The 13,278-nt window shown below is 36.8% G+C and overlaps 1 protein-coding gene across 2 annotated transcripts in view; it reads left to right on the forward strand.

Annotated features, from left to right (window-relative positions):
• LOC124613908 (protein FAM50 homolog) overlaps nucleotides 1-13,278 on the forward strand; it is a 103,969-nt gene that overhangs the window by 62,316 nt on the left and 28,375 nt on the right. For both annotated transcript variants that reach the window (XR_006979652.1, XM_047142659.1), the window contains exon 5: nucleotides 3,796-3,898. Coding sequence is in view for 1 of the 2 variants with exons in the window: in XM_047142659.1 (XP_046998615.1) it covers nucleotides 3,796-3,898 (103 nt within the window). In the remaining variant the exon portion in view is untranslated. The remainder of the gene's footprint in view (nucleotides 1-3,795; nucleotides 3,899-13,278) is intronic.

Consider the following 13,278-nt stretch of genomic DNA (forward strand, 5'->3'; position numbering starts at 1 on the left):
TTCCTCTCTGTAAACTTCAGTTCCCTTTCTAAATTTCTCTTTGCTTTCCTTTGCTGCTTGCCCAATCAACAGATTGAATAACGTCAGGGAGAGGTTACAACCTTGTCACACTCCCTTCTCCACTACAGCTTTACTTTCTTGCTGTTCTACTTTTATAACTGCAGTCTGGTTTCTGTACAAATTGTAAATAACTGTTCACTCCCTGTACTTCATCCTTGCTACTTTCAAAATTTTTCGAGAAGTATAGTCCAGTCAGCATTGCCAAAAGCTTTCTCTGAATCTACAAATGCTAGAATCATTGGTTTGGCTTTCTACAACTTATCTTCTAAGACAAATTACAGGGTCAATACTGCTTCATCTGTTGCGATATTTCTCTGGAACCAAAACTGATGTCCCCTATGTTAGCTTCTATCACCTATTACATTCTTCTGTAATTAATCCTTGTCAGTATTTTGTCACCATGGCTTATTAAACTGATGTTTCAGTAGTATTCACACCTATCTTCTTTGGATCTGGAATTACTATAGTCTTCCTGAAGTATGAGGGTATTTTGCCTATCTCGTAAGTCTTGCGCGTCAAGTGAAATTATTTTGTCATTGCTGCTCAGAGGACCTTAGTAGTTCTGAGGGATTGTCATCTACACCAGAAACCATGTTTCACTTATGTCTTTCAGTTCCAAGTCATATTCTCCTTGCAGTATCTTCATCTACTTCTTCTTCTCTAACATTGTCCTCTAGTTGATCTCCATCATGTAGACCCTCTGTATATTCAATCCACCTTTCAGCTTTCCATTCTTTGTCTGATACTGACTTACCTCCTAATATTCATATAGCTGCTTGTCTTTTTCTCCAAATATCTCTTTGATTTTCCTGTAGGCTACATTTATCTTGCGCCCAGTTATACATGTCTCTACAGCCACACATTTGCCCTCTAGACATTCCTGCAGAGCCGTTTTGCACTTTCTGTTAATCTCATGCTGTAGTTTTCTGTATTTCATTTCGCATGCTTAATTTTCTGAATTTTTATATTTTCTTTTTTCACAAATTAAATTCAATATCATCAGAAATTTTGAATAGGACTTGTCTTTTTAACTTAGTCATCTGTTACATTCCACATTTCATCTCTCAAAGCTACCCATTCATCTTCTGCTGTATTCCTTTCCCTTGCTGTAGCCCAAAATGGTGAAATGCTCCCTCTGAAATTCTCAGTAACCTCTGGTTTCTTTAATTTATCCAGATTCTGTCTTCCTTAATTTCCTACGTTTTTGTTATTTCTTCAACTTTAATTTGGCAACCAATGGATTACGGTCAGAGGCCATATCTGTTACTGGAAATGTCTGGCAGTTTAAAATTTGGTCTCCAATTCACAGCCTTACCATTATGCAATCTATGTGATATCTTCTAGTGTCCCCAATTGTCACCCACATACACAGCCTTCTTTCATACTACTTAAACCATATGTTAGCAATGATTATATTATCCTCTGTGCAAAATACTACCAGGCAGGTTCTACGATCAAATTCCACCTCCTCACCATAATTAAATTTTCCTCCCCCCTAATTATTTCAATAATTTCATTTATCTAATCACACATTCTTTCAGTTTTTTCATCATCTGTGGGACTAGTTGGTATATGAACTTGTATTGATGTGGTGGTTGTTGACTTCATATCTGTCTTGGCTACAATAATGTGTTAACTATGCTGTTCACAGTAGTTTATGTGGATTCCTATTTTGTAATTCATTATTCAACCTACTCCTCCATTATCCCTATTTGATTTAATGGTGGAATCCTATACTGACATGATCAGAAGTCCTGTTCTTCCTGTTACCACACTTAACTAATTCTCACAGTATCTAGTTTCAGCTTATCTTCTACTTCTCTTAAATTCTCTGACCTACCTATTTGATTAAGGGATCAAACATTACACCTCCCTCCCCTCCCAATCTTTAGAATGCCAGTTTTGTTTTTCCTAATGATGACATATTCCTGGTTAGCCCCATCTGTAGATCTGAATGGGGGATTATTTTACCTCTGGAATATTTTATTGAAGAGGAAGCCAACATCATTAAGCCATATATTCAAGCTGCAGGCCCCTATGGAGATGTATAACAGCTGTAGCTTGCCCTTGCTTTTAGCAGGTTACAGTCCAGTAAGGCCACATAGGCTCTTCTTACAAGACCAGATCAGTCAATCATCCGGACTGTTGTCCCTGCAACTACTGAAAAGGCAGCTGCCCCTCATGAGGAACCATTGGTTAGTCTAGCCTCTCCATAGATATGTCTCATTTGTGGTTGAACATATGGTGCTGTTATCTGCATCATTGAAAAAACACGCCACCCCACCTGAGCAAGATCCACGGTTTTGGAGGGGAATCTATTATAGTAGGCATGTATTTGTCAAATGCGTGGTCAACTGTTTGTCTAAACTGGAGCTGTAGTTCCTGTTCATGTGCCTGTCCAGAGCAAAATTTGTATAGTTCCTCTTTGAAATGTAATACTGGTGTCTCTTTATGTAGTTACTAAATATATATAGAGCAGATGTTGAGTCGCAGGCAGGTTCAACAAAAAAACTGCTAAACGTGTGAGGTTTTGGCCAAAAGGCCTCATTCTAAAGTAGACAACACAAAAATTCACACAAGCACAACTCACACATGACCACTGTATCTGGCCACTGAGGTCTCGGTGGCTAGAGAGAGTAGTCGAACGTGGATGCACACGCACATGTGTGTGTGTGTGTGTGTGTGTGTGTGTGTGTGTGTGTGTGTGTGTGTGTGTTTTGTTTGCTTTAGAAGGTCATTTGGCCAAAAACTCATATGTTTAACAGTTTTTTAACATCTCCTCTAAGTAGTGGTTACCAATCTATTCTTTTCATAATTTTTTCATTATTCCATCATGGATTTTCCATTGTTTGATTTAATTAACATGTACATCTTTCTACTAGTTTTATTTGTCATTTGTACTTTGCCAGTCATTTGGCTGTAGCTACATCGTGATCAGTGATAATTGTTTCAGTATGAGCATCCTCAAAGAGGTCAAATCTATTTGTTGCCATTAGATCTAATATTTCTCTGTGATGAGTGGAATTTCAAACTATCCATTTCAAATAGTTTTCAGAGAAAACATTGAGTATTGTTTGTCTGTATGTCTTGTTGTGCCCACCACCTACAAAACTGTAATCATAGCAATTCACTGTTGGATAATTAGAGGCTACTCCGATTATGATGGTGTGTTAAGGAAACATCCCCCACCCCCTCCTTAGCTTTTATATTCAAAGCATTCTCTTTTTATCTTTTGCTGCCTCGTATCATCATATTTTTACTGGATTCCGTTGAATTTCATTCTGTTTGTCAGAATTATGATTTATGAAATGAATTGATATTTGTATGTGGAATTCCTCTCCAGTGAAATTTTTGGTTCCAGACTATCTCCCTTACAATTAGGTAATGCAGTTGTTTTTTGCCAGTTATGTCCTTGGCTACATTTGTACTTCAGCTTATGACTGACTTTCTTTACCTCGTTTTCTATTCATATTGTACAACTGTTTTCATAAGAAAATTGTATTTCATACTTTCAGTCTTCATCACTTGTTACATAGCAGAAATGTATCTCAAACCTAGGACCTTGTGATTTTGGGTTTAATTTGGAAAGAAATATATTCTAAAAATGTTCTCGGCAGCTGCTTTATGATTATGTAATTAATTTTTAATGAGAAAGTATCTTTAACCTCATGTTGTTGAAACCAAACAATTCTGTATAATTGTGATAAGTACTAATATGTTTTCTTTAACTCCCAGGAATGGGCAGCCAAACAATCATCTCTGAAGGAGGAAGAAATAGAAATAACATTCAGTTACTGGGATGGCTCAGGTCATAGGAGAACAGTACGGATGAAAAAAGGTTTGACATTTTGTTACAGTTGCTACAGTGTATAAGAAATGTATGAAGAACATTGATTTAGTGAACAATGTGAGATAAAACTATTAAATGTGGTGAATTATATTATTACAGTTTGCTATAGTTCTTATCTTAAGTCTGATTAAAAGATTTGGTATTGCCCAAGTTCATAACAATACCTGCAACTGTTCAACTGATACATTCAAATTACTGACAAAAATGTTGAAACACATTATTGAAGCTAAGTGAATCTCACACATAATGACATTCCCTTAGATTAGATTAGATTAGATTAGATTAATACTTGTTCCATAGATCATGAATACGACACTTCGTAATGATGTGGAACGAGTCAGGTTAATAAAAGATGTCTGTACAAGATATTACATTACACAAAATATTGCTTGACACTAATGTTTAAGTTGGTTCTTTTTCCCTGAATTTATATCTAAAAATTCAGCCAATGAGTAGAAGGAGTTGTCATCTAGAAATTCTTTTAATTTATTTTTAAATGTTGGTTGGCTATCTGTCAGGCTTTTGATGCTGTTTGGTAGGTGACCGAAGACTTTTGTGGCTGCATAATTTACCCCTTTCTGTGCCAAAGTCAGATTTAACCCTGCATAGTGAAGATCATCCTTTCTCCTGGTGTTATAGCTATGCACACTGCTATTACTTTTGAACAGGGTTGGATTATTAACAACAAATTTCATAAGTGAATATATATATACTGTGAGGATCCCTAGATCCTTAAATTGATGTCTGCAGGATGACTGTGGGTGGGCTCCAGAAATTATTCTGATTACATGTTTTTGAGCAATGAATACTTTTCTACTCAACAATGAATTACCCCAGAATATGATGCCATACGAAAGCAGTGAATGAAAGTAGGCATAGTAAGCTAATTTACTGAGATTCTTATCACCAAAATTTGCAATAACCCTAATAGCATACGTAGCTGAACTCAGACGTTTCAGCAGACCATCAATATGTTGCTTCCAGTTTAACCTCTCATCAATGGACACACCTAAAAATTTTGAAAATTCTACCTTAGCTACAGACTTCTGTTCAAAGTCTATATTTATTACTGCCATTTACTGTACGGAACTGTATGTACTGTTTTTTATCAAAATTTAAATAGAGTCCGTTTGCTGAGAACTACTTAATAATTTTGTGAAAAACATCATTTACAATTACATCACTTAGTTCTTGGTTTTTGGATGTTATTACTATACTTGTATCATCAGCAAAAAGAACTAACTTTGCATCTTCATCAATGTGGAATGGTAAGTCATTAATGTATATCAAGAACAGTAAAGGACCTAACACTGAACCCTGTGGGACCCCGTACTTGGTTAGCCCCCCCCCCCCCCTCCCCTCCAGTTTGAGGAATCAGCTGTTGTTTTAACATTACATGAACCACTTATTTCAACTTTCTGCATTCGTCCAGTTAAGTATGAATTAAACCATTTGTGCACTGCCCCCCTCAAACCATAATGATGTAGCTTATCTAAAAGAATTCCATGATTTACACAATCAAAGGCCTTTGAGAGATCACAAAAAATACCAATGGGTGATGTCCGGTTATTCAGAGCATTTAATATTTGATCAGTGAAAGCGTATATAGCATTTTCTGTTGAAAAGCCTTTCTGAAAACCAAAATGACATTTTGTTAGTACTTTATTTTTACAAATATGGGAGGCTACTCTTGAATACATTACTTTCTCAAAAATTTTTGATAGAGCTGTCAGAAGAGAGATTGGGCATTGGTTGCTGACATCCGACGTATCCCCCTTTTTATGCAATTGTTTTACAATGGCGTATTTCAGTCTATCGGGGAAAACACCCTGCTCCTACTTATCTGTGGGGAACAAGCTTTAAGTACCTTGCTGGAAATGCCATCAATTCCGTAAGAAATATTAATATGAACAGATCTGTCAGAGATTCTGATTGCAAAATTGACAGTGTATGCAAAGAGAAAAATTGTATTTCAGTCACTAACAGTACTTAGCAATCAACAACAATAACAACAACAATAATAATAATGTGGAGAGCATAAAATATAAGTAATGTAAAAGAGTCAATACAGTTAAACAATCAAAATGAGACTGGATAGAAAGAGACTGGAATAAAGATTTAATGAAGCAGAATATGAGAAGTAAATAATGTAGCAGAAGGGACCTTGAGTTAGCTGCGTAAATATGTAATACTATCTTTCCAATTGGAACACTGAATACAGAAATCATTAAAAATCAAGAAAATAGTGTTTTTTGCAGATAAGACCTTCATAAGTTGAAGGAGTCAGAGGTTTTTTGAGAGTTTGAGAGGGTGCTGTACATGCTGAAGGGAATGAGACAGGGTTGTAGACTATCCCTAGTGTTGTTCAATATGTACACTGCGGATGACAGAGTGATTATGTCAGTGACAGCAAAGGACTTGGAATAGCACCTTAACAGGATGGATAGCATATTGAAAAGAAATTATTAGATAGACATCAATAAAAGTAATACAAGGATAATGGAATGTAGTTGAATTAAATCAGACAAAAACTTAGGGATTTAGTTTAGAAAACAAGGTACTACAAGTAGTAGATGAGTTTTGTTATTTGGACAGCAAAATAATTAATGATAACCGAAGTAAAGAGGGTATCAAATTCAGACTGACAATATCAAGAAAAACATTTCTTTAAAAGAGGAATTTGTTAACATCTAATATCAGTGTAAGTGTCAGAAATTTTTTTCTGGAGATATTTGTGTGGATTGTAGCCTTGTATGGAAGTGAAATATGAACAATAAGCAGTTCTGGTAAGGGGATAATAGGAGCCCTTGAAATGCAGTGCTGTAGAAGAAAGCTGAAGATTAGATGGGATAGATCAAATAAAAAATGAAGAGGTAGTAAACTGAATTGGGGAAAAAAGAAATTTATGGCATATCTTGACCAAAAGAAGGGATTGGTTGATGGGACACATTCTGAGGCATCAAGGAGTTGTAAATTTGGTCATAGAAGGAAGTGTAAGGGGTAAAAATTGTAGGAGGCCAAGGCCTGAATGCAGTAATTGTAAGCAAGTTCATGTGGATATAGGTTGTGGTACTTATGCAGAGATAAAGGGGCTTTCACACAATGGACTAGCATGGAGAACTGCATCAAACCAGTCTTTGGGCTGAAGACGACAACAACAAAAACTGACATCAAATTATATGTACTCCCTTGCAGGGGTTATGTTAGACATACAATGTGGACTACTTGAGAAAAAAAAAAAAAAAAAAAAAAAAACTAAAAGCATTCTTCTGGTGATCTTAAAACCAAGGAACAGTATTTGCATAGTAGGCAAATCCTTAACTAATGTTTAATGAAATGTGCAGCACACAATATCACTAGGCTTCCACAAGGAGTTGAAGGCTATTAGTAACAAACCAAAGGTTTTAAATCAAGGCTGATAGCTTTTCTCCAGACAAATACTTTCTTTTTTCCTGCAGGAATACTTCAGGCCTATGTAATGATAGTGTGAAAAGAAAAGTTGCTACTGACCGTATTATGGAGATTCTGAGTCACAGATAGCCACAACAAAAAGACTATCACAAATATAGCTTTCGGCCTGTAAGGTCTTCGTCAAAATTAGACAACAAACACACACATACACACTCACGCAAACGCAACTCACACACGACTGCAGTCTCAGGCAACTGAGACCACCGTTGCCCAAGACTGCAGTCATGTGTGTATGAGTTGGGTTTGCATGAGTATGTACGTATGTGTTTGTCCGTCTAATTTTGACGAAGGTCGTACTGGCCGATAGCTATATTTGTGAAGCCTTTATGTTGTGCCTATCTGCGACTCAGCACCTCTGCTATATGGTGGGTAGCAACTTTCCTTTTCACCATGTTGTTACATTCCATCCTGGATTTTCCATTGTTTGATTCAGGCCTGTGTAATTGATTTTTGTAACTCACTAAAATGAACTGAAAAGTAGGCAGCACTGTTCATTTCTTTTCTGCCATACTCCATGTCAAAGATGTTTTTCATGCCATGATTGGGGGAACAGTGCACTTAATCTAATCCAAAAAGGATTGCTTACATAATACAGCCGTCCTAATTTTGGTTTTCCATGATTTTACCAAAATATTCCAGGCAAATATCAGGATGGTGTTTCCTGATAAGCTGTGGCTAACAACTGCCTCTTTCCTTGCCCGATATGAAGAGGATTTCATAATTCTATCCTTTATTGTACTACTTCATTATCTTTTAATAAGTTATGAATCTGTTATGACATTGTATCACTGGCTGAGAGCTCTAATTTTATAAAGACTACATTAGCTCTCTGCTCACAACAAACTTCAAAACTTTTATTACTGAAGGGTTGCTGGTAAAGTTCTTGTGAAGAAGTAATGGTCCGTATTCATACTGAATGTTTTCCTTGGTGTTTAATTGGTGTACTGCGGCATTTTGGCTGTTTAGCTATTCTCAAGTGAAATGTTTGACCTGTTAACTATGTATATTTTGGGTTACAGTTATATAATTTCATGGTCAGCTTGTAGTTCGCCAGGCTTGAGAGCTGCAGCCATCATATTTTATTCCTCCAGTAGCACACAGAAAAGCCATTTACTATTGTGAAGGAGTGCTGAACTGTGTGCAGTGCAGTGATTTGGCTGTTTGTTACTGTCTGTACTGAACCAAATATGATGGCTACAGCCCTCAGGCCCAGCCAGCCACGGCTACCCCTGAAATTTTGATTGTAACCCAAAACAGATATACTTAACAAGGTTAAACATTTTGCCTGAGATTGGCTACACAGCCAAAACATCAAAGGACGCCAAATAAAATAGAAATAAAAAACAGCAAATGTAGGAAATGTATTTCTTTCAAAAATGTTATTATTTTACAACCAAATTTTTTCCCCAGTTTGTCTGATTTTCTCACCAGTTGAGAGTGTCAACAGTCTTAGGCTAAAGACCTGAATTCATGCCAGATAAATTCACAGCTGAGCATTTCTCTTTCATATTTTCTTCAGTGAGGTATCTTATGGTTAGAACCTCGTGCACTGTCTCTTGCTATCAGTCTCACATGCCTAAGTGTGACTGCTTGGTATTTAGTCATTTAATGGTGTTTTTTGTGTAACCCAATGCGTAAATGTAAACATACGAATTAAACCTCAACTAGTCTAAGATTTGCTGTCACTTACCATACCGTTTATGTCTGTGCCCTGAGTTTTATGCTATTTCTGACTTCTTTTCTTTTGCTTGTATACCAGGATTGCTATGCCTCCTGCTCTTTCCTGGATTTACTACAGTGTCTTGTCAGTATAGTTGCCATCAATAGCAACCAGTATTACATTACATTGTGTGCTCTGTGATCAAGTATAGGCACAGCAGCTGACTTCAGTCCTCTGTAACTAGCATATATAAATGCTGCAAGCTGTTGTGCAGTGCATGGTAGAGAGCAAATTATATCAGTATTAGCCCTGTACTATACCATTTGCATTTGAAGTGGGTGAAAAATGACATACTGTATGCCCCATAAATTTTCTTATCTTACAGGAGGTCTGTCCAATCTGACATGCTGAAACCCGTCCAGAAATTATTTATACAGGAAGAGAGCACACACACACACACACACACACACACACACACACAGACACACACACTGTCAAAACTTTAGATGCTAAGACTCACTGCAAGCATTTAAAAACAATGTTGAAAACTGCCAAATTTGTAGCTTGCTAGGTGGTTGGAGGGATGTACACCCTTGCCATAGCTGCAACAGTGTGTACGCAACACAGTGGGTGCATAGCTCTGGTTGTGGCACAATGTAAACCGGTAACATGGCACAATGTGATCATAATTTTATTTCAGTTTCCCTGACAGTATCTCTGGCACTGTTGTTCACAGCTACTGTTTGCTGGAATTTGCAATTCACTTGATATCCATAATAAACAGCAGTAGCCTTTGCAGGTCGATAAGTGTTAACAATGGAGATAAAATTGAATTAATTTCCCATCTGATTTCTTCATATATGCTAGCTAATAGCATTTGCTTTGCATAGATTCCAGACTTTCACAGTAATGTGGAATCCAAGTAATGTTTTCAATTTTGCGGAGATTAAATATGAAGCATGTGGTATGCAGTTGAAATCACCTACTTCTACAGAAGACCTAGTTACTTATTAGTTGATTTCTTAGACAGTCATTCAAATTATGTCTAACATTTTGTTAGAAATTATGGAAACATTAGAAGAAACAGTAAATAACAAATGATATAGTGAATTGTGGTTTGAACAATGAATGTTGTGGTAATTAATGTCCAAAACAAAATCTCAGTGTCTCTCTAGTCTGCAGAAAATATAGGTGTTAATAGCTTTCAGTGACACAGAAAATTCTGTAAATTTTTTGGTTAATGAAGGAGGGAGAAAACGCTTAAAGTCAAGCAGTGCCCAAAGCCAGTTCTGTTTTGTAAAACTTGAAAGTGAGTTGTATAAAAGGCACAAAGCATTACATGGCATACAAAATATACACCAAAATGGAACTCTCAGAATTGTTGAAGAAAAATTACTTGAAAAATTTAGAACTGCTTCTGAGAATCTACGCACTGTTACCCAGAGCGATCTACATTAGAGGCCCTGTGAAATGCAAGTGAGATTAACATTACTGATTTGCAGGTTTCCTTGACCTAATTAAACAGATTCAGGAAATTATATGGAAAATGAAGTTGCAAAATTATGAAGTTTACTTCAAGTAAATGTGTAGAGATGTGTTTAATAGGTAATTCTGTTGAGAAATTTGTAGTTTACATAAAGACAAAACTTCTTGTTACCCCCTAAAATACTGTGTATAAAGCCAAGAACTGTGCAAGAACTGCATGCAAACTGCACTTTGTCTCAAGTGGAAGAAAGACAATGTGGTTTGCGCACTCATATACACCGATGTCAGTGATAAGTATCAGTGGGTTACTTTTTCTGCAGCTTTATGAGTCTCTTCAGGAATGTCGAGGGAAATTAGGACAAAAATTTAAAAAAATGACTGTTTGGTTGCAAAAATGCAAAAAAATGGAAGAGGATAATTTTCTGCACTACATCCAGAACTACTACTTACCAGTTACAACAAATAATTTGTTGGACTCTTGGCCTGGACATAACATGACATCTGTCTTAAGAAGGTACATAAGATTCACCTACTTGATAATGAAATTTTTTGACACTTTAAAGCATTTTGTAGAAAATTATTGGACAGTATAATTTCTGATAGTTCTTTGTTATTTTAGGTTTATCAGCAGAATAGTGTGGTTAAACGTCAGTCATTTGTGAATTGTGAATTTGCATCAACAGGTTTTATGAATTTGCTAAGTTATGCCTAGCATGCAGTGCAATATGCAGAACAATGGCCATGACCATTTCTTACTCCATCCCACTTCTGCCTAAATAAAACTAATAGTTACTGTGATGTGCCTAAATGCATTAATGTTTCTTTTGTGAGGTGTGCCTGCTGTAAAGAAAGTGTTTGTTTTCATCATCCAGAACACACTTCCCATATTTTGATGACTTCTGGAAATAATCGAGGAACTATCTCATTGTTAGTAAAATATACCGTATTCAAAAATTATCATAAGAGATTGCTACAGATATTGTTATGAAATATTTCTTGACAACATATTAAAGTCCTGATTGATGGAAGTACACTGCCTTGATTTTCTTTCCTCTGCTAGTCACTTTTGTAACAATTACATCTGCAATAGTTTAGATGACAATATGAAGTGCAAGTTATTTAAAAAAATTAATGATTTTAGACATTTTTGGTGAGGTTTAAGTGCTTAAAATTCACATGTGTGCACTTTGAAATTTGAGTTACATGACATTACATTCTCCTCATGGCTCCGAATAGCGTACCAGGCAGGAAGGGCTGCACAGACCACTGTTATAAATGGTTCTTCATGTTGCAAAAATGAATAACTTTAATGTTTTTTAAAAAACGATACTTGAAGTGCCCTTAGCAGCTAAAATTTTGACGGTGCATTTCTTTCAGTATATTCTTCTTGTATGAAAAATTTAAGGTTAGGTAATGACGTATCAGATAGGACCATTATCTTGTTACGATACGATACGATATGGTATAGTAGTTATTGCCATGCCTGTGTTATTTGATTACAATGCAAAGTTCCTTTGGACATGTACCGAGCGAGGTGGCGCAGTGGTTAGCACACTGGACTCGCATTCAGGAGGACGACGGTTCAATCCCGTCTCCGGCCATCCTGATTTAGGTTTTCCGTGATTTCCCTAAATCGCTTCAGGCAAATGCCGGGATGGTTCCTTTGAAAGGGCACGGCCGATTTCCTTCCCCATCCTTTCCTCACCCGAGCTTGCGCTCCGTCTCTAATGACCTCGTTGTCGACGGGACGTTAAACACTAATATCTTCCTCCTCCTCCTCCTTCTCCTTTGGACATGTATGCATGTTCAGAGGAACACGCACTGCGGCGACTACCTGTACTGCATTATACATAATGGACATACAAGTACAGGTTGTAGAAGTATGTTTGATGGCATATGGAAGTTTGGTCTGACTGTGAGTCATGCACAGATAGCCAAATGGTAAGGTGACTGCTTGCGATAAGCGGGAAATGCAGGTTCGAGTTCCAGTCCGGCACAAATTTTCATTGTCGTCATTCCATCCTGCAGTTGGTGGTTGCCCTTATTTGCAATTGTGAATACATTTAATGTATTTTATAATGCAGTGCCTGTTCCTTTAAACATGCATGCATGTCCAAAGGAACTTTGCATCATAATCAGAATAACACAGGTACTGCAATACCATATTTTTCTGCCGATACCAGGCAAGCAACTTTAAAGTACAATATCTGGCCTGTACGGGAATATACATGATGGACGAGTACAGGTTGTAGACGCATGTTTGATGACATAAGGAAGTTTGGTCTTGCTGTGAGTCATGCACGGATAGCCAAATGGTAAGGCAACTGCTCATGATAAGCAGGAAATCCAGGTTTGAGTACCGGATCGGCACAAATTTTCATTGTTATCATTCCATTCTACAGCTGGTGGTTGCCCTTATTAGCAGTTGTGAATACGTTTAATGTATTCCCTTGTTAGTCTCATGATCCTTACATGATATATGTGACAAATATAAAAGAATTATTGTACAGTCTAGCTCAAATGCCAGTTGTGTAAATTTTCAGAACATAATTTTACAACATCACTTATGACCAAATGATTTGCATTTTAATTCTCTAGGCACCCCCCTTAAGAAAAGGCAAACCTACGTTTCTAGCATTTGTAGACTTGGAGAAAGCTTTTGACAATGTCGACTGGAATAATCTCTTTCAAATTCTGAAGGTGGCAGGGGTAAAAACAGGGAGCGAAAGGCTATTTACAATTTGTACAGAAA

The sequence above is a fragment of the Schistocerca americana genome, chromosome 4 (assembly GCF_021461395.2).
Source record: "Schistocerca americana isolate TAMUIC-IGC-003095 chromosome 4, iqSchAmer2.1, whole genome shotgun sequence".
Taxonomy (NCBI): domain Eukaryota; kingdom Metazoa; phylum Arthropoda; class Insecta; order Orthoptera; family Acrididae; genus Schistocerca; species Schistocerca americana.